The sequence below is a fragment of the Kogia breviceps genome, chromosome 16, assembly GCF_026419965.1.
Source record: "Kogia breviceps isolate mKogBre1 chromosome 16, mKogBre1 haplotype 1, whole genome shotgun sequence".
Classification (NCBI taxonomy): Eukaryota; Metazoa; Chordata; class Mammalia; order Artiodactyla; family Physeteridae; genus Kogia; species Kogia breviceps.
Window position 1 is genome coordinate 5,320,681 of NC_081325.1, and position 22,061 is coordinate 5,342,741.

The 22,061-nt window shown below is 48.1% G+C and overlaps 1 protein-coding gene across 6 annotated transcripts in view; it reads left to right on the plus strand.

Annotated features, from left to right (window-relative positions):
- The window catches only part of ATP8A2 (ATPase phospholipid transporting 8A2), a 516,648-nt gene that overhangs the window by 466,826 nt on the left and 27,761 nt on the right, over window positions 1–22,061 (plus strand). For all 6 annotated transcript variants that reach the window (XM_067016712.1, XM_067016711.1, XM_067016707.1 and 3 more), the window contains one exon: window positions 5,398–5,502. In XM_067016712.1, coding sequence (XP_066872813.1) covers window positions 5,398–5,502 — 105 coding nt within the window. The remainder of the gene's footprint in view (window positions 1–5,397; window positions 5,503–22,061) is intronic.

The window sequence follows — 22,061 nt, forward strand, 5'->3', positions numbered from 1 at the left end:
CCTTGGAGATGAAATTAAAATGCCCAGGAAAGATGTTTTCTTAATCTAATAAATGAACGGGAAGAAAATGTCAGTTCTATGATTTGCTCTCGTAACATAGCCCAACTGTGGTATAAAATAGTCCCCTTGCCGGATTTCTTCAATTTTGCAAGATCATCAAGTTAGTTTTAGGTAAAGAGAACGTGGTGTTGGTTACATCGGCTCACTCTTCAGTGGACAGGGGTTGAGAACAGTGATTTGATTAGAAATCAATCTCAGCCTATTTTAATTCAACTGTTAAATTAATGTCATGAAAAAAATTGTTTGTTGTTCTGTCTCTGCCTCCTCAGCTGCTTTCTGGATCTTTTCCAATACATTCCAAGTAGAAGCTCCCAGTCACCATGAAGCAAATTATCTATTCCCTCCAACAGGGTTTGCTTTCGGTTTTTGCTGGCACTGTAAAATTAGCGCTTTTTACATTTTAACAAGGATACATCAAATGACACTGCTTCCAGCTCCACCATATGGAAAGAGTAAAACTCATTTCCTCTCCAAGGAGCTTGCCAGCCAGGTAGGAGCAGGGTATATTGCCTCTCACCTGCAGTGTCTGCCCAAAGTGTATGCCCAATTTATAACATACAGTTAATGTCTACACTGTACTTATCCCTCTCCTCAAAAACAAGAATTGGGCACCTTTCTTTGGACATGTTCCCTCTGATCTGTTCCCTATTTTACTTCCTATTATACTCCCAGTCTGAAATATTTCTTGCTGAGTCAAGGAAATTCAGAGGCTTCTCCCAAGAAGGGAGAGCATACTACGAGTTGCTTACCTCTGATGAGACCACGATACTCAACTGTCGTTTCTCCTTCTTCAGCTTTTTTTTTTTTTTTAAATTTATTTATTTATGGCTGTGTTGGGTCTTTGTTTCTTTGCGAGGGCTTTCTCTAGTTGCGGCGAGCGGGGGCCACTCTTCATCGCGGTGCGCGGGCCTCTCACTGTTGTGGCCTCTCCCGTTGTGGAGCACAGGCTCCGGACGCACAGGCTCAGTAATTGCGGCTCACGGGCCCAGTTGCTCCGTGGCATGTGGCATCTTCCCAGACCAGGGCTCGAACCCGTGTCCCCTGCATCGGCAGGCAGATTCTCAACCACTGCGCCGCCAGGGAAGCCCCCTTCTGCAGCTTTATAAAATGTGTCCTGTTTTTCCTTCTGACACACTGAACGAAAATATTCATCCTGATCTTCCAGAAAATCGCCCATTATTTGGTTGAAATTGTGGAATGATTCTTGACACGCGACGTGCTAGGCTGCACCTTGGACTTGAGAAAAGAGTTTGAGTTACTTGATGGGGAGTCGGGGAGGAGCTGGACAATTTGGCTGTGGTGAGCCAGCTTGAGGCAGCATCCGGAACCTTCTGTAGATTTGCGATGGTTCTTTCATCTTGCCTTGGACCAATCTTTTTTTTTTTTTTTTTTTTTTTTAATATTCATTTATTCAGTTGCGCCGGGTCTTAGATGCAGCACGCGGAATCTTCATTGCCACGTGCAGGATCTTTAGTTGCAGCATGCGGGGTCCAGTGCCCCGACCGGGGATCAGAACCCGGCTCCCCTGCTTCGAGAGCGCAGAGTCTTAACCACTGGACCGCCAGGGAAGTCCACCTTGAACCAGCCTTAAGGCTTTTTGGTTTTGTTTTGAATTTTGGTGGCTAACTGTATTTTGAAAGAGCTTTTAAACTGCAGCACAAGGCAGGCCTGCCTTTTCACATATATTTCTGTATGCTCTGGTTTGCTCTGTCTTCCTGCATTTCCTTGCCCAGCCTCTCACCCATTTCAGGACCTGCCTTGTTAACAGTAAAGAAAGAAAACAGCATGAGGTAACTCGGTCATTTTTTCCATGAAGTCTATCAAGTTTCTGAATGAAGACCCATTATTAGACTATCTTAAGTCAGATTTGGACGACGTATAATACCTCCTCTGTTATCCTGTTAACCAGAATTTTCATGAGGGACCACACTAACACATCTTTTATTAAAATAACTGATTGATTATATGTGATAACTGGCTAATGAATATTTTTATTACACGCAGGAAGTTTAAATTGCCCAGAACTATTTTAATATCCTTTAGCTTACGTGCTTCCAAACTGTTTACCTATGACAGCATTTTTAGGTAAGCTGCCATGTACTTAGGCTTATCGAGGAAAGATTCATTTATGTTGCTTTATAAAAATAATGTAAAGCTCAAGGCCACGGAACTTAGGAACCCATCTCCTTTTGTCTAGCTGTATCTCTTGTACCTTACCAGTCAGCACACGATGCATTCAGCAAGTCCAGAATGACTTCATTTCCTTATTATAATCCCAGATAGGCAGTTCAATGGAAAGAAAAGGTAATAAGAAATTCCTGTGTACAACGGGGCCTTGATTTTTTTTAATACTTTCTAACTAAAATAATTTCTTTGAAGCACATTGTATTTATATTTTTATCCCCATTTAGAATTTAACATTTCCTTCTGACTTGCTCCCCTTCCATAAGAAAAGAAAGAGTGAGTACAGGAAAAAAGTTTCCGAAACAAGAAGATGAAAAGTTCAAGATTCTAAGCCGACTTCTTTATTTCCAAACTCCCTAATAACCTGGAGGTACTCCTGCTCTGTCTGAAGGCTCACTGCGGGTTACCACACGCCCTTACAGGGGCTACGTGCCCCCTCCTGAGCCTCCTGTGATCACCCGGCCTCTTAACGTGGGCTTGGGTGAGCAGTCCTGGACCCCTGGGAACCAGCTGTCCACAGGTAGTGGGAGAGATCCCATTTCCACGCCACTGGCTAATGCTTAGAGCCTGGCTTTTGAAACCTGTAAGTATTAGGTTTTAGTCCATTCGTACGCAGACTTCGACAGGGGAGGTCTTAGAATCATTTCTTTAAGTAAGGCCTCATTGGGCAAAGGTTCTTGAGAAAATGGTTTTATTCCATTTTATTTTTAAAAATTAATTAATTTATTATTTATTTTTGGCTGTGTCGGGTCTTCATTGCTGCGCGCGGGCTTTCTCTAGTTGCGGCGAGCGGGGGCTACTCTTCATTGCGGTGCGGGGGCTCTAGGCGCGCGGGCTCAGTAGTTGTGGCTCGCGGGCTCTAGAGCGCAGGCTCAGTAGTTGTGGCGCACGGGCTCAGTTGTCCCGCGGCCTGTGGGATCTTCCCGGACCAGGGCTCGAACCCGTGTCCCCGGCACTGGCAGGCGGATCCTTAACCTCTGCGCCACCAGGGAAGCCCGAGAAAATGGTTTTAAATTGGTAGCGTCACCTGTCTGTCCAGCAGTGCTTCATGCAGAAGGACTCACTGTGTTCTCATCCTGGTCAAGCCCCCAGGCTGGCTCACGGGAACTAGCCTAGTGGAAATATTAATACTATAAAATTGGATGGCATCCATCTTGGATATGGATGCATCTTCATCCGCTGGAAACATGAACGACACCCAGGAGCATCAAGATACTGAAATTATTCCCCTCTCAGGCCATTTTGTGAATGAGTGAAAACTGGCAGCTCCAGCACAGCAGGTCAGATGCTCTTTTCTCTTGGCCCAAGCTGTCGATTTCCAGTGCTGTGCGCCCTGTGGCCCAGTCTTCCTGGTCCAAGCCTACTTCTTTGTGTCACCCTTCCCCCTAGCCCCCAGCCCAGAGGATAACAGTGAGGGCTGGTCTAGGGGTTAATGAACCCTGCTTGCTCTGTGGGCAGGAGGGTGCAGAGGAAGGGAGGATGATGGAGTGAGGACAGTCCTGAAACAGTAAGCGAGAAAGCTCATCCTCTAGAACCATCCAGAGGCGCTCCGCGGGACCCATGGCTCTGGCGTGAACCCGTGGAGCGGGGCTGCCTGTTGACCCAGCTGGCTTTTATCCATGCAGCCCCAGAAACCCGTGAGTTCAAGGGTAACGGTTGGGCCCAGCGTATTCATTCATATTGAACAGTATCAATTGTCACTTTCTTTTCAACTGTCTCCTTTCCAGCAAAAAGTTAAACGTTTTCTCATTTCTTGTTCAAGTGAAAATTCCGCCATCTCCGCTTTGAACTGCAGTGTTTTACGCCCCTGAGTCTCAGGACGTTGCTTGGCGTGGTTAAGGAATTACGTGTGAAAACCTTGTGTGGTTCATTTCTCTCGTTTCCTCCGGGGAAATTAGTGACTGACCCGTATACAGAGTCTCAGCCCTGATTCTCCCTCGGAGATGAACGTGGAGTGTCAGCAGAGGCCTGGGCGCTGTCTTCACAGACTTGCTTTCCTTGAAGGTGGAGGGCAGACGGGAGTATGTGTTTCCGTGGAACAGCTCACGTCTCCAGAATGTTCCATCTCACTGTCCCGGGTCCTTGAAGATGCGCTCAGTTTTGTTCTGATTCTGTCTCTGAGTCCGGCTACTTGGTGGGCTCCCCACGTGCGTTTGTACGGAAACGAACAAGCTTTTCAGAAGAAGGAACGCCGCCCTGGGCTGCTCCGTTAGGGCCCTCTGGCTTTTTACAGTTTTTCTTCTCCCATTTCTAACCTGTGTCTCCTTAAATGCCCTTTCTTCCCCTGTATAGTTTCCAACCAGCTGCTCTCTGTTTAATCTCAATTTTGGGAAGACCTTTGCAGGCAGACACTTACTGGAACATTGTAAGGTATTTCTTAGTCTAATCAGGAAAGGGTGCAGGTAACTCTTCCTGCAGGTCAGGAAGAGGGGCCCGTCTGCAGTTTACACGGCTGGAAAGGCCAGACCGTTTTGTTACCCCATCCCTTGTTTCACGCCGCCGAGGCCTGCAGACGTGGGCCCTGATGGTAAGTCTCTGCAAGAGAAGAAAGGAAACCTGTGCCCAGATCTTTGTGTCGACCCAAATTTCAGGTCAAGGGTTTGGACACGATGACTGTGAACTCTGGCATCTTAATTCCCAGTCCTGCCGCGACAGTGGCTCTTTTCACCCTAAAAGGAGAGAGAAGACTGTTCCCCGCCCCCCCTCGCCCCCGCCCCCAGTCTCCTGATCTCACCGTCAGGGCACAGCCCCAGGGACCCACATGCATCCACTAGGGTGAGGATCAAAGCGTCTTCTGGGGTTCTTGGTCCTGCAGTGAAAAGCTTTAGAGGCTGACCCTCGACTCTCCAGGTACCCTGGGCTTCGGTCCGGACACGGGGGACCTCAGCCAGCTCTGCAGTGACAGGCGATGCTCCTTCGGGGGGCAGCTTCGGACCCTCATGGCCCGAGCCTGTTCTGCAGGACTCGGGGTGCTTCCAGGGTTGCAGAGGTGGAGCCCTTGCCATGCGTAGGGATAGCGAATGTTCCATGGTGTCCCCAAGCCTGGGCCCGGGTCAGAGGGCATCAGACGTGGCCCACGAAGGGAGCAGCTCATCTTCAAGGCTGTGTAAAGTTCACGTGTCGTGTCCTTCTTGTCTCTTCCTTGTGACACAGGGCCAAGCACACCTGCAAAAAGACACTTCTGGAGGAGGTGCAGGAGCTGGAAAGGAAGTCCAGGGTGATGGGGAAAGCGATGCTCCGGGACAGCAACGGAAAGAGGTGGGCAGCCCCGGCCGACGCTCCGAGCACCCGCTCCTTTTTCCCGCCTTGCGTTCCCGGGTTCCCCTGCCGCTTCTCGGCGTGCAGTGTGAGATGCGTTGCGTGAGGTGTAACGCTCGCCCTCTGAGGGGCGCCGTGAAAGCTGACATTTGGGTCCCTGGGTCGGCCCCCCAGGTGAGATGGGGGTTCATGTGGGGTCTGGACATGGGAAGAAAACCCACGCGCGGAAAATAGAAATAGTAGCATATTGTGATCTTCAGGGGAAGTGCTGTGTTGGCAGTATTAGCAGAGGGTGTAAGAACCAGGCCTTTTGATACCAGGCCCAATTATGACACTAAAGTGTATCTGCCCCGAAGGTTTGCTGGCTGAAGAATGCGTGTTATTCGTGTAGATTTGGTTACAGTTCGTTTCGGGTATACCCGGGGTTGGTTTTGTTTTTAATGAATTATTCTTTTGCTGCTGGTGTTGAGAAAGCATCACGTGACCTACCGGCTGCTCCAGGGGTGCAGGGGCTCCCGACCCCCCTTCTTTCTCGTAGAGCCTCAGCCTCCTCCCCCAACACCTGACTGCTGGGCATGTGAGTGGGTCTTGTTGAATCGCATATGTTAAAATGTTATCAGGTTGCGGGCTTCCCTGGTGGCGCAGTGGTTGAGAGTCCGCCTGCCGATGCAGGGGACACGGGTTCGTGCCCTGGTCCGGGAGGATCCCACGTGCCGCGGAGTGACTGGGCCCGTGAGCGATGGCCGCTGGGCCTGCGCGTCCGGAGCCTGTGCTCCGCAACGGGAGAGGCCACAGCAGTGAGAGGCCCGCATACCGCAAAAAAAATAAATAAATAAATAAATAAATAAATAAATAAAATGTTATCAGGTTGCATTTGGTTAAAATTTACCGAAGAAAATGGACCTGGGCCCAAGGAGAATTTGCACGGTAGTCAGGAGACTTTTGCTGCCTTAGGGACATGAATGTCTGGGAATTACAAGCACGACTCTCCTCTCAGTGCTTAGAAGGAACCCTGTAGCCAACTGCTCAAGAAACAGAAATCTAGAGGTTGAATACTTCTATTCTATTTATATTCTGTCTTGTTCCTCTTCTGTTGCCCCATCTTTCGAAGCAGTGAAAACAAAGCATTTTGTTTGTTTTATTTTGCTTTGAGGAAAGACAGTGCAAACATTTTGAGAAGTGCTCGGAATATTATCTCAAGTGACTGGGTATTTGGGGAGAGAGGTTGAGGACGTACGGAGTTGGAGCTGTGGTTTCTGTGCGCGCTCACGACCGAGCTTTCCTGGGTCCATTAGTACTCACCGTACGGCAGCTGTGCTTGTGGTTGAAGTAGTGATCTGTCCATGGGACAAAGAGTCACTGCCTGAAGCTGAAAGTCGGGACCGGGCGGGGCGGGGCCGGGGCGGGGCCGGGTGGGCGGGGCGGGGCGGGGCCAGGCGGGGCGGGGCCGGGCCGGGTGGGGCGGGGCTGTAAGGTGGTCTGTGTGTAACTGTGACACAGGCCACACAGGCCAAGGGTGAGGAGGGCTCTTCTCCCCATTAGACGTCGGGAAGCCTTTCTCGATGACGGGATGGGCTCTGCGGACGGGGAGGTGGTAATGGACAGAAAGGATGGGGGCGTGTTTGCGGCAGACGCCTAGGCACAGGCCTGAGTCGGACGTGTGCAGGGGGGGGGGCCGCGTGCATCCACAGAGCCCAGAGCCCGCGCTAGAATTCTGCCCCCGATGGGCCATGCGGCCTTGGGTGAGACATTTCCTATAACGAGACTGTCCTCATCTGTTCTAGAAGAAGGCGAATGGCCGGCTGGGGGCGGGGGGGGCGTGTTGTTGTTAGGGTTTTATGGGACAAGACGTGTGACGGCACATTGACCCGTGGAGACCAGCAAAACGTCGGGGGCTGGGCCTCAGTCTGGCAGGAGGGTCGTGATGTCGAAGGGTGTCGTGGGCTGTCAGCCTTGAGAAAGCTCGTGGCTGATTTAAAAAAATGAAATTTTTAAAAAATGTTTATTTTTTTATTGAGGTGTCGTTGATTTACAACGTGTGTTCGTTTCGGGTGTACAGCACAGTGATTCAGTTATACCTACAGATGTGTATATATACACACGCATTCTTTTGCAGATTCGAAAAGAATGTAATTTCTAAATGCCCTGATCCTGTTCAAAATTCACTTTTACATGTTGAGATGGATCAGAAGAGACAGCTAGAGCTTCATCGTGGCCTCCTGCCTTCTACGTTCTGGGATCTCTTCTGTACACTTGGGACGGTGGTAGTTGACGGGAGTGTCTGTGAACGGCTGGGTGCAGGAGGTCCTCGAGGGGTCACGGCCTCCGTTCTCTCGGTCCCAGGATCTGGCCTCACTTCTGTGCTCCTAGGAAGATAGTTCAGGGGCCCCAGGCCTCCCACCGTCCTCGGTGCCACCTCCCCCTCCCCGCACATCTGACTTCTCCCTCCTAACGGCCCCCAGATCTCCTGGGTGGTCCGTGTGCAGCCTGGATAGGCAGCTGCTCTCTTTCGGAGAAGACTGTGCCCTCACAATTGTTCCTTCATCACCTGCTCGGATTCCTGAGCTGCTGCCGGCTGGGGGGGAGGGGTGGCCAGGGCAGGAGTGCGGGCAGAGATTTCTGCAGCGCTGTCCTTCCTTGCGAAGATTCCGGGACTGACTCCCTCTGTGAGAGACGCTGAGTGTCCCGTCGCCTCTCTCAGCCCTCCGTGCCCGATCCCCCAGCCCGTCGGATGTTTGGGTCCATCCATGCATCTCTCTTCCGCGGTCAGTCTGGCACGTAGGGGAAGCTCTGTAAATATTTGTTGACGGCGCGGAAACGCGAAAGTCCAGCGAAGGGAGGAAGGTGAACCTGCAGCATCCGTGCACCTGGTGCTCCGGGGCATTTGCTCCTGTTGAAAGTGGCCACAGAGGGATACAGGCCGTCGCCTGGCCTCTAGTGCCAGGGCCCTTCATCCCGTGGCTTGAGAGTAGAGCTCACGTGGAAGTACAGATGGGGAGGTGGTCCTATCTGTGCAGAGACGAGCAGGCCTGGAGCTGGTCCTGACCACCTCCCACTGTCCCAGTACCCAGGCATCCTGCCTCCCTGACCACCGCTGTTCCTCAGCTCAGCCCTGACACCCTTCCCGAGGGCCCCTCGAGGACCGCCCGCCAAGTCTTAAAACCCCGATCCAAGTGGCTGGCAAACAGTCCAGCCGTTTTGCTCAGGAATGCATGCACAGGAGACAGAACCAAAATCTTTATGCATGAGTCCTAAAACCCCTTTTGTGCCACATGACCATTTTGAAATGGTAGCTGGAGATGCTTAAGTGTCCCTATGTGCCCTTAATTCATTCAGTAAAGAACGTTTTATTGATCTTATCTAAGCCCCCAAACTTTTTCACGATTTCGGTAAACCTTACAATTTCATGAACCGGCTTCTACCCTTCCTCATGAGCAAACCGGCTTCCAGAATTAACCTGTGTCACTTGGGCATAAAGCAGCCTGTTCTCATGACTGAGAGAAAACAAGCCGATGATGATAAGGGGAAGTAGATATCTGGAAAATATCGTGAAGTAAGAAGTACCAAGGGAATGAACAAAAATGGGTTTCCTTGATTTTTAGTTTGGTTTTTCTGGGCGGAGCGCTGTTCTCGCTGTGTCGTCTGTGTAGCTGAGAGATGCTGGAAACTTAGCGATATTTAGCTTGTTCAGAATACCTTTGCCCAAACCATCTTCCTCGTGGTCCTTCCCGAGACACAGCGCTGCTGTCCTGTCTGTGCAGCAGAGTCTGTCATGCGCACCCTTACGTCGTGCCACCTGAAAGGTGAGGAGCGAAGCGGAGGAGCTCCTCCCTCTTTATTCCTTTTGTTTACAAATTGAAGCACAGTTGCTTTACAACGTCGTGTTAATTTCTGCTGTACAGCAAAGTGACTCAGTTATACGTGGACATCCATCCTTTTTTATATTTTCCATGATGGTCTGTCTCAGGGTAGTGAATATGGCTCCCTGAGCTGTGTAGTAGGACCCTGCTGTCCGTCCATCCCTCCTTATTCCCAACGTGTAACTCATTCTTTTTTTTTTTTTTTTTTTCCTGCTGGAAGAAAATCTACCGATGCTCACTTACTTTACAAATATAATTCAAACAAACACCTAAAATGTCATGTAAGATGACAAACTAATTTTTTCCCCTTAAACTTTTTTTTCTTCCTTGGTATGTGGTAGGGGGTGTCCTGGTCTTCTAGATGTTTCATCAAAGCGAGAAAAAAGGTTGAATGTATTCGATGACAACACCTAGTTTCCCAGTAATGCTTAGTCTGGCTAAACAGCACGGAGACCCTTTCTTGTTCTCGACCTCCTTTCTGCTCATCATAGTTGGTGGGAGGGGAGTGTGGGGTGGACCTGCGCTGATTTTCTCCAGTTTCGAGGTCAAGAGTTCCGGCTGCCGCCCCTGCCTTGGGCCAGCAAAGCAGTGGGATTCTCTTTCGCTTAAGTGCTCTCCCCGAGTACAGCTTATGCTGAGCCCTGGGTAAAGGAAGCCGTGCGGCTGGTCCTCCCCGGGCCATGAGCCATCACGGCGTCCTCCGCATGGTTTTCTGTCGGAAACTGATGCACAGGCTCCCTGCCCTCCCCGCCCACCCCCCCACCCCCGCCTGAGCCAGCAGGCTCACGGGGAAATCTAGACAGCCGCCCACCTCTCGGGAATTCCAGAGGAATCTGATCCACTCCTCTGTCTGGCCCATGGCCTGTGTCCACCCAGCTTCCATTCCATCAAGGCTACTCCGCACAGCCAGGGTGCTGTCCTCACTGACGATCTGGGCCTCCTCGCGGAGTGTTATCTGCCAACAACCAGAGTCAGAGCCTGAAAAACATCAGCAAGATTTTCAGACAAAGGAAAGCTTGTCCCCTCCCCCCGACCAGGCCGTACTCTCCCAGGCTCTTTTGAAACCAGTTACATTAAAAAGAAAACACAGGGCTTCCCTGGTGGCGCAGTGGTTAAGAATCTGCCTGCCGATGCGGGGGACACGGGTTCGAGCCCTGGTCCGGGAAGATGCCACATGCCGCGGAGCAGCTAAGCCCGTGAGCCACAGCTACTGAGCCCACGAGCTGCAACTACTGAGCCTGCGTGCCACAATCACTGGAGGCCGCGCTCCTTGAGCCCGTGCTCTGCAACAAGAGAAGCCACCGCGATGAGAAGCCCCCGCACCCCAGTGAAGGGTAGCCCCCGCTCGCCGCAACTAGAGAAAGCCCGCACACAGCGACGAAGACCCAACGCAGCCAGAAATAAATAATTAAAAATAAATTAAAAAAAAAAAAGAAAACACAAAAACTTCCCAATACATTTTGAGTGTGTACTCAACTAAAAAATGTCCATTATGCTTTAGTCTTTAAACAGAAATCCTTTGATGTTTAAAATAGTGTTGGTATCATCATATCTCCAAGTCAAAATTGGTACAACTGCTGAGTTAAAGATGAGTATAAATAAGGCCCAAAACAGGAGATGCACTAACTTTACTGTGTATTATTTCTCCAGTGTAAGCCTTATGTCATTTCAGGAAGACTACTTTTTTTCTCAAAGTATAGGGTGTGAGCTCTGTCTTCCTTTTGTTTCCCTTCCACCTCTTCTCCCACTTTTTTCCTCTGAAATACCTATTAGTCATTTTATTAGCTAAAAGGTTAGGAAACTATGGCATCAGTGTAGCGAACCTCTCCAGGCCAGGTGGCAAATGTCTGCCTCCAACACCTGGTTAAGATTTATTTCACTTCCAGCTGCGTTTTTTCCATCAATGTGTCATGAAGCTGAGGAAAGAGCAGAGACTGTAGAGACAGATCTGAATTGAGCTCCAAGCCGGGCCACTCACTGAGCTGTGTGACTTCAGCTGAGTTACTAACATCTCTGAACTTTAGTTTTATCTTCAATTTGATTTGAGGTTTAAATGAAATAATACGTATTAAAACTAGAGCATATGTAGGCATTCAGAAAGCATTAACACCCCCATTTCTCTAACTTAAAAGAAGCAGAATCACAATTCAGTTTTGCTGGCCCTTTGAGCACACATGGTTTTCCCGGAGGACTTGGACAGGCAAAGGAGTCAGACCCCTGTCCAGGAGGGACCCAGACCCGAGGACAAATGCTTCCTCTCCAGACACACTGACCTTGCTCCCTCGTCTCTGACTTCTCCCACTATCCTAACATCTGCCTGGGCTTCCGTTAGTACCTTCATTTTTTTCAACTTTTCTCAATTATTCAAATATCCCACATACATGAGAGTAGACAGACGAGGGCGACAAATGGCCGGGCACTCACTGCCCGGATTCAACACTTAGCAAGGTTTCGCCGCAGTTGCTTCATCTAGCCCCTTTTTGCCCCTATTTTTTTTTGGGGGGGGGGTGTGGGCCATGCTCGTAGCTTACGGGGTGACCTTAGCTCCCCGACCAGCGATTGAACCCGGGCCCCCTGCCATGGCAGCTCAGAGCCCTAGTTAGCCACTGGACCACTAGGGAATTCCCCACCCCTATTTTTTCTTTGCAAATCCCGGACGTGACAGCATTTCACCCTTCCACACTTTGACGTGTAGCTCCAAACATCTTACGTTATAACGTGTCCGTAACTAATACATCTTATCCTTGTTTGCGTTGTGACACAGAAGCCCTGTAGCTCCAGTGCCTGTTACCACATCTGATAATTACCCATCATGCCCTGCATCGGCTGATGCTCAGCCCACAGAGAGACCTTCTGGGTCATCCCAGCCTGTCTCGTTAGGGTTTTATTAGATTTGTTTTAGGATCTAGGCGAGGTCCACACGTAATGTTTTTGGCTGTGTTTCTAAGTCTCTTTGAATCTCAAGAAGTGCCCCCTTGCTTGTTTGTAATGCCACGGGCTTAACAGACTTAGATTTTTCTCATCATGCTCATTACCGTGAGCAGCAGATGACACTTTCCTCCTGTGCGGGGGGGGGGAGCTCGGCCTTTGGGAGGTGGGCTCGCCTGCCCAGGTGAGCCCAGCTGAACAGGGGCTGGACCCCAGCTCTTAAGTCCAGGCCTCTTTCCAAGAGGCCAAGACACTGACAGCCACCCAGGTGTTTGCTTTTCCAATTGGACCTCCACCCGAGTCCCCGGAAAGCAGCGGAGCCCTGGAGGCCAGGAGGGGCGCCCGCCCGGGAGCGGGAGCCCCATCAGAGGCCGCAGACCAGCCTGGTGGGGTCGTAAGCAGACCTCTGCAGGGGCCGGAGAGCCGTGGTGCCCGGTGGCTTTAGGGCGCTAAATGTAGGAAGAACACGGAACAGACTTGTGGAGAAAGTGACTCCCAGCCGGCATCGCCTTGCTGGGACCAGCGCGTCTATAAAAGAACCTGAGTGTGTTTAATCCCGCGCGGGGAAGAGCCCTGGGCGAGGCCTACGTCGGGCAAATAGTTCAGAGACCGAGGAGCCTTCTCAGGAAAAGCACCAGCCGGGGAGTCAGCAAGGCTCCCAGGCGAGGCCAGGGGAATCTCAGAACAGGTGAGGAAATGCATTCGGGGGACAAAGAGAGTGAAAGGACAGGAGGCCTGATGGGATTACGCAGGTGAGGATTTCTGGGGACTGTTTGCATCCACAGGAAGGAAAGGATGAGGGAGTAAACTCCTAAGGAGGTGAGAGGCCTAATTAGCATTTCATTAACGAACACCTAAGCTGCCGTGTCAACTAAAAAGAACTGGCTCTGTTATTTTACAGGTGTTCCATCCGTTATAGCCTGGTGTTTAATCATCGAAACGACTTCTCTGAGTACCATTTGTCCTTTGTTTTGAAACAGGGAAGGGATTTCTCATCCACCTTTGAGTGGTGTGTTAGCTGTTCTAGAATCTGCCCAGAGCCCGGCCACTGCCCACGGCTTGATGAACGATGACAGCCTCTTTACAGGACGCCTGGAGAGGGCGGGCAAGGAACTCTGCTTCCCTGCAGTGTAAGGAGGTGACGGGGCTGACAGATCCAGTGTTGGTCAGTGGTTTGCTGGCAGCAGCCCTCAGTCCTGGTTCCCGGATGACTTGAATACGTTCATTTTTTGGATTATGACTTACGTTAGCCCAGTGCCCGCTTCATCTGCCCAAAGTTGGCAGAGAAAGTCATTTTTACATGAAGTTGAGGTCAGGAAGTAACTAGCGCTGATGGCTCAGTGCGTCGCTTTTCAACTAACGTGAAATATTTTAGTCCTTTTCTTTTTGAAAGTTGATTTTATTTAAGCTATTGGAGCAGCAATAGAGACAAGCAAAGGTGGACTTGAAATTTTTGTTTTTGTTGTGTAGGTCATGTAATTTGAATAGTGATGTTTCACCTTCCAAGCAGGGATTAGTTCTTTGGGGAATTCTTAGAAGATCTTGGCTAATTGCTCCTCTTTCATTATCCCTGAGTTGTTTGTCTCCCCTGTCTTCGCTGCCTACAGCAGGAGGGGAGCCAAACAGCCCAGCTGGCCGAAAATGGGTGACCAGGAACACGGGCTTCGAAACTGAGTCGCAATGAGATAATTTCCGAGACGAACCAGGTTCTCTGGCCTGTTTCATTCCTCAGTTCCTGGGGAGGCCGAGGAAAGAAGTGTAGACTTTCTGACCAGCCTGAAAGTACGGGTACGGAGTGGTTTTTGTAGTGCGTGCACGACAGTTACTGAGTCCCCTGGTCGTCCTGGACTGTCGGAGGGAAGGAGAAGCCGGGGCCTGCTGCTGCACGTTTTGCATTCGGGGCCGACGTCCGCTTCTGTCCCTACACTGCTCTGAACACATCGCCCGGGTCCCGGCTGCGGTTGGTGGTGTCAGGTGAGGTGGCCCCCGTCTCCGTAGCTGGCTGGCGCCTGGAAGGCCAGTCTAGGCCCATTTGGTCACAGGTGAGCATGACATCATTGGCCTCGTGGTTGAGAAGAACTTGGAGAGCGTGTAAAAGTCACAGCTAGGAGGCGGCCGCCGTAGCGGGCGTCTCTGCATTGAGCGATAGATTGATGTGTGTCTCCTGAGAGTAAATCCTTCCCTGGGCCAGGACACAGGACACAGCAATGACTGCTAACCGTGAGGCGTCGGCTTTCAGCCACTCGGGGAGCCCAGTGAAGTCTTCCTAACAGGGCAGTGGGACAAGGGATGTTCACTGCTTACTCTCTCTCTCGTAATTAGGATCGGTTCGGGGCGAGGTGGGTGGTGGTAACCGGAGTCCACACTTGCTAACGAGTCACCACGTTGGCTTCATAGCGAATAGAACCAGTGATGTCTTGATCGGGGCCGAGTCGGAAGTGAGGGCAGGCCAGGGCGCAGCTTGGAGCAAGAGAGACAGGTGCCCGCTGCGCTGGGGCTCACGTGGTCCCGTGAAGGTAACAGACGGAACACGTGAAGGAACAGGAGGAAATGAGGAAGGTGAGGCAGAGCTCTGTCCTGGGGCATGACTGGCCCGGCTGGAGTGGGCAGGAAAGCCTCCCAGGACGACACTTACCGAGACCCAAATAAAAACAGCTCGCGCGGCCACCCAGACGGAGATGTGGGGAAGCAGCCCTGCTGGCTGCAGAGGGGGCCGGCGGGAAGGCCAAGGGGGCCCGCCTGGTCTGGCCGGTGCCTCCAAGGTGCGGGCAGAGTCTGCTAGGCGGTGGCGGGGGGCCCACGTCACTCGGTCCCTCGGGGCTTTGTGAGCCAGCGCAGGGGACCGGGGTTTCAGCCGCCAGAGCCACGGGAAGGGTGTAAACCAGGGGAACGCAGGCCCCGGTTTTCTTGAACACGTGATTACCATGATGTTTTAAAGCCACGGAATCCCATACCTAAATTAAAAAGTTAAGTATATCTTCTTTGGAGAAATGTCTATTTAGGTCTTCTGCCCATTTTTGGATCGAGCTGCATGAGCTGTTTGTAAATCTTGGCGACTAATCCTTTGTCAGTTGCTTCATATGCAACCGTTTTCTCCCATTCTGAAGGTTGTCTTTTGGTCTTGTTTATGGTTTCCTTTGCTGTGCAAAAGCTTTTAAGTTTCATTAGGTCCCATTTGTTTATTTTTGTTTTTATTTCCATTTCTCTAGGAGGTGGGTCAGAAAAGATCTTGCTGTGATTTATCTCATAGAGTGTTCTGCCTACGTTTTCCTCTAAGAGTTTGATAGTGTCTGGCCTTACGTTTAGGTCTTTAATCCATTTTGAGTTTATAGATTGCCAACAAACACATGAAAGAATGGTCAACATCATTAATCATTAGAGAAATGCAAATCAAAACTACAATGAGGTATCATCTCACACCGGTCAGAATGGCCATCATCAAAAAATCTAGAAACAATAAATGCCGGAGAGGGTGTGGAGAAAAGGGAACCCTCTTGCACTGTTGGTGGGAATGTAAATTGATACAGCCACTGTGGAGAACAGTATGGAGGTTCCTTAAAAAACTATGATATGATCCAGCAGTCCCACTAGTGGGCATATACCCTGAGAAAACCATAATTCAAAAAGAGTCATGTACCAAAATGTTCATTGCAGCTCTATTTACAATAGCCGGGACATGGAAGCAACCTAAGTGTCCATCGACAGATGAATGGATAAAGAAGATGTGGCACATATATACAATGGAATATTACTCAGCCATAAAAAGAAATGAAACTGAGTTATTTGTAGTGAGGTGGATGGACCTGGAGTCTGTCATACAGAATGAAGTAAGTCAGAAAGAGAAAAACAAGTACTGCATGCTAACACATACATATGGAATCTAAGAGAAAAAAAAGTCATGAAAAACCTGGGGTAAGACGGGAATGGAGACACAGACCTACTAGAGAATGGACTCGAGGACACGGGGAGGGGGAAGGGTAAGCTGGGACGAAGTGAGAGAGTGGCATGGACATATACACACTACCAAACATAAAATAGCTAGCTAGTGGGAAGCAGCCGCATAGCACAGGGAGATCAGCTCGGTGCCCTGTGACCCCCTAGAGGGGTGGGATAGGGAGGATGGGAGGGAGGGAGACACAAGAGGGAAGAGATATGGGAACATATGTATATGTATAGCTGATTCACTTTGTTGTAAAGCAGAAACTAACACACCATTTAAAGCAATTATACTCCAATAAGGATGTTAAAAAAAAAAAAGTTAAGTAAAATACCGAAATATACAACAGAAGGTATTTATTAGTATGAATTTATTGTAAAAATTCAAATTAACACATGTATTTGTTTTAAAGTCAATCGGTGGTGACACAGATGATTTTCAAAATGACAAAAGTCTGAAATTAGTATCTTAGGGAGGACAGATGTCTTATCTCTATATCCAGTTTTTCTCTACTTTTTTGGGGGTTGTACTTAGAAAAGCCTTGATGTACAAAACTTAGTTGCCAAGTTTAAGGGTTTCACAGTTCACCTTGTAACCTCAGACAGTTTTTCTTTTTCTTGTTGATTATATTTAATATAATGATTCATTTGCTTAAATGAATATATTAAATAATATTAATATATAATATTAAACAATTACATAATGATTTTGTAATTATTAAATAATATATAAATATAAAGAACATATAAATAATATAAATTTGCTTAAATTTCTTACCCAAAACGTACAAATCATATAAAGAAGCAACCAACAGTTTCTGTAAGCACTAAACTCTCTGAAATAGCATCCTGATAGGTTGATTGCTCTCATTGTAGAGTTGACTGCAGACAGGAACAGGGGTCAAGCAAAGCACTCAGAGCTGAATAGGCTTATTGTCACTATTATTTTACCTGAATGGACACATAAGAATGCTTTTTTTAAAATACCAGTATATAGTTACAACCTTTCTAATAAGTGACTGATTTGTAAGATCAACTATAAGAACCTTTAGGACTTCCCTGGTGGCACAGCAGTTAAGAATCCACCTGCCAATGCAGGGGACATGGGTTCGAGTTATGGTCTGGGAAGATCCCACATGCCACAGAGCAACTAAGCGCGTGCGCCACAACTACTGAGCCTGTGCTCTAGAGCCCATGTGCCACAACTACTGAAGCCCGCGCGCCTAGAGCCCGTGCTCTGCAACAAGAGAAGCCACTGCAGTGAGAAGCCCACGCACCGCAACAGAGTAGCCCCCGCTCGCCGCAGCTAGAGAAAGCCCGCGCGCAGCAACGAAGACCCAGCGCAGCCAAAAATAAATAAATAAAATAACAAATTTTTTAAAATGATTTAATATGAATTATAGGAAATATTTATACGTGCTTATTTTAGTTAAATATTTTTAAAATATTTAAGGTATAGAGACTGATTTACACTATGGTTTGAAAAAATAGTAAACAGTAACCTTAGAAGCATATATTATCCTTGTATTTCAATTCGATCACCAAATCCAGGCACATATATTCTGCAAAAAACTTAGTGTTTATAAGAATATACACTTCAGAGAGAGTAAAACAATTATTTCAATATTACTTATAAATCTAATTTAGTAATAATAAAATGAATAACTTGAAGTTTTGGTATTTAAAAAGTAAAATTTAGGCAAGAGTTTTACATGCACTCATTTAATTTAATGATAAATATAACTTTTCATTACTAATGAAATTTTAAAAATTTAACCTCTACCATATATTTCTTTTTGCCGGTTCATCAGAAATAGTCATGAATATCAGGTATTCAAGGTATTTCTCGAGCGATAGTTGTTTTGTTCGTTAAGGCATCGATCAATCACCCAGACCTTTTGTCTTCCTGGCTCTGTGTTACCCATTCAGAAAGCATTTGCTTTTTTTAAAAAGCACACAGCACAGGAACTTGCTGGAAGCAGTTTTGTCACGTGGAACTCTGGGCTCCGGTCCCGGTGCACTTTTCGCCATCGCAAACATGTAGAGAACGGGGGACCAAGCCCTTTGCCTGCTCCGGCCAGGCAGCGTCTTTCAGTCTTTCTTGCAGCAGATGAAAGATGCTAAAGCACTCGAGAGCAGAGCTGTCTGGCTGGGCTGTGTGCAGGCCCGGTGGCCACCATGCTGCCTCTTTGACCAACATCACACATATTCTTTGTCCTGGAGCTTTCGAGACCCAGAGACTTTCCAAAGTAAAATCCAAGTGAGCTTCTTATTTGACAACCCAGGGAAACGCTGCAGCTACATTTTCACTCCGTTCTGGCCTCTGCTTCTTGCGTCTATAAATCGTGCTGTCCGATGGCTGAGGACCACGTTTCTGCAGACCTTCAAGGTTTTTTGCTCGAGCTTCTTCAGTGCTGGGCAATGAAAACACCTTTCCGTCCTCAGAAACAATTGATTTGTATCTATGCTGTTTTGTAAAGAATGTCTGTGGGCCAAATGCGCCACCTGATTCCAGGTAAAGAACTGTCTTGAGCATCTTGAGGAAATTCGCCTGCTCAGCCGAGCAGAAATCCTCCTTTCCTCCTTTCTTCTTTGATCCTTACAGGCGACTTCTTCTACTTCTTCCTTTTTGTGTAATATTCTCAAAGGCCAAAACCACATCATTCCATCAGGTTTGCTTCATAGCTGTGTCACTGCTGCGTTCCCTGCCTTCGTTTCTTTCTTGAACGCAGCAGCTTCTACTCTGCAGAGGTCTCATGCTTTCTGAGTTTCGTTCTTTGATAGCCCTGCTGGAGCGTGCCCAGCCTATGCCATCAGTAGACATAGCATGTAGGCTTGGAGATGCACCTGCTGTTGACCAATGTGGACTTTCTGTGCTGCTTTCGTGTTCATGTCAGCAGCAGATACTTTCACACACCTAACAACTGATCGATATACATATTAGGTACACACACACACACACACACGTATACTCAGCCAGCATTTTTCATCTTGGGAGCATTTACAAGAACAGCAAAAGATCATCTATTTCTGTTTTTTATTGAAGAAGAATAGTTGATTTATAATATTAGTTTCAGGTGTACAACAGAGAGATTCAATATTTTTATAGCTTATACTCCATTTAAAGTTATTACAAGATAATGGCTATAATTCCCGGTGCTGTACAGTATATCCTTGTTGCTTATTTATTTTATACGTAGTAGTTTGTGTCTCTTAATCCCCTACCCTGCCCCCCGCCCCCCTCCCCTCTCCCCACTGGGAGCCACTAGATTGTTTTCTGTATCTCTGAGTCTGTTTCTGTTTTGCTGTATACATTCATTTGTATTATTTTTTCAGATTCCACATATAAGTGATATCATACAGTATTTGTCTTTCTCTGACTCATTTCACTAAACATAATATTCTCTAGGTCCATGCATGTTGCTTCAAATGACAGAATTTCATTCTTTTTACGGCTGAGTAGTATTTCAGTGTGTGTGTGTGTGTGTGTGTGTGTGTGTGTGTGTGTTTGTACGTACATCACATCTTCTTAATCCAGTCATCTGTTGGTGGGTACTTAGGTCACTTCCGTATCTTAGCTATTGTAAATAATGCTTCTATGAACATTGGGATGCATTTATCTTTTCTAATTAGTCTTTTCATTTCCTTTGGATATATTCCCAGGAGTGGGATTGCTGGGTCGTATGGTAGCTCTATTTTTAATTTTTTCAGGAACCTCCATACTGTTCTCCACAGTGGCTGCACCAATTTCCACTCCCACCAACAGTGCACAGGTTTCCCATTTTCTCCACGTCCTCACCAACACTTGTTATTTATGGTCCTTTCGATGACTGTCATCTTAACAGGGGTGAGGTGATAGCTCACTGTGGTTTTGATTTGCATTTCCCCGATGCTTACAATGCTGAGCATTTTTTTCCTGTGTCTGTTGGCCACCTGCATGCCTTCTTTGGAAAAATGTCTGTTCAGGTCTTCTGCCTATTTTTTAATTGGGTTCTTTGTTTTTTGATATTGAGTCGTATGTGCTGTTTATATATTTTGGATATTCACCCCTCATCATTCATATCATTTGCAAATATTTCCTCCCACTCAGTAGGTTGTCTTTTCATCTTGTCCATGGTTTCCTTTGCTGTGCAAAAGAACATCTATTTTCTACCATTTATAGGAACAACAAAAGACAATGAAGTAACAACAAAAAAAACCAACCCTGGAGTTTACAGTGAACTTTATAATTTGTTCTCGCAAAAGTTTTGGTCACCCATCTGTGAGCGGTGCAGGACATAATTAATACCCCCCTTATTGTTTTTTCTTCTATAAACCATTACCATTTATGTGCAAACTCTTACAAACGTTTTGCACAAAACATCTGCTGAGCAAGTAGCGTCCTGATAGTCTTCAAGTCCTGTTGTTGAAGATCACATGATAAAAAGGGGCTTCTCTGATGGAACCTTGGTGCAATTTCCTCCTAATCTCCAGGGGGTCAGCTTGGATACAAGTAGAGCTTCTGAGAGTTTTCCCCACAGGGCTGCTCGCATGTGTTTGCTCACTCAGAGATGCCTTCGTGGTGATGCTAATCCAGGCAAGAGCGTACACTGAGTCCTTGCATTTTGCCAGAGGTCATCCTGGGCGGTTGAAAAATAGAAAAAGAGTCAAATGGAATGATGGCAGATGAGTAGCTAGAGAATGGGAATACGGAGGGAAAGTGTTTTAACACAGTGATGGAGAGATTGCCAGCAGAGTGCAGTGCAAACTAAAATTTGTTACCGGGGGTGAAGCGGGGCGAAGGGGATTCTGGCTGCAGGGAATGACTCAATAGATGTAATGACGCGTCATCCGGGCACAGTGAAAAGTTCAGTACCAAGGGCGAGAGCCCAGCATGATGGTGAGAAGTTAGGTCGGATCAGTAGCTAAGGGCCAAATCATGGGACCTGCGATGCGGCCACAGGGAGCCATCGAAGGCCTCACTTACCGGAAACAGCTATAGACTGAGATCCTATGAGTCAGAGACTATTGACCTTCCTTCCTCCAGGCCTGTGCAGTGTGTCCCCAGGACCCCTCCCCTAAGCACGGCTGTCCTGGGACATGCATATTTCACCCCAGAGTGTTTGAAGGTCACCCCTCAACCCCACCCTAGAACAACTTGCAATACACGAAGGTTTTCTTGTAGTGGCCTCACACCATTTTTGAGGAGAAAAGAAAATTGTAGGTTAGTAACTGCCCTGCAAAGTAGCACGAAGCAGCCACACGTGCAGACTCAGAACGCTGCCCTCTGGGCTGATGGTGAACTGCCCTCCAGCCCTGGGGGGGTTCACAGCCCGCTCCTGTGGGGAATGTGGTCCCCTCAGGCAAGACCTAATGGGTCTATTCAGCGAGTAGAGATAATATATGCTGCTTACAGGAACGGAGAAGGTGATAAAATCCAGATTACTATTACAGATTACATCCGAAAGTGTGCTTTAAAAAACAACCACTAGGTGTACCTCAAGGTCACACGGTCAGGAATGAAAGGCCAAGTTCCATCTCTTTGTCACCCCTGTCCCTTCAATTCACTCTCCCTGCTCTCTCCTGAGCAGACACTCTTGGTTGCTTAAATTGGTCCTTGGGCCAGTGGTTCTTAGCTATTTTGGAACAAGAGCTCTTGATGTCAGTAGAGCTGCTTCACTTGCAGACAACAGAGGCCCCGTCAGGATGGGCAAAGTTCCTGGCTCGCCTCCCGTGCCGTCCTGCTGCAGGGCAGCCCTGGGTGGTAGATCCCTAGCCAGGAATGTCATCAAGGACCCGGTTTCTTTCCATCCTTTTTTTTTTTTTTTTTTTTTTTGCGGTACGCGGGCCTCTCAC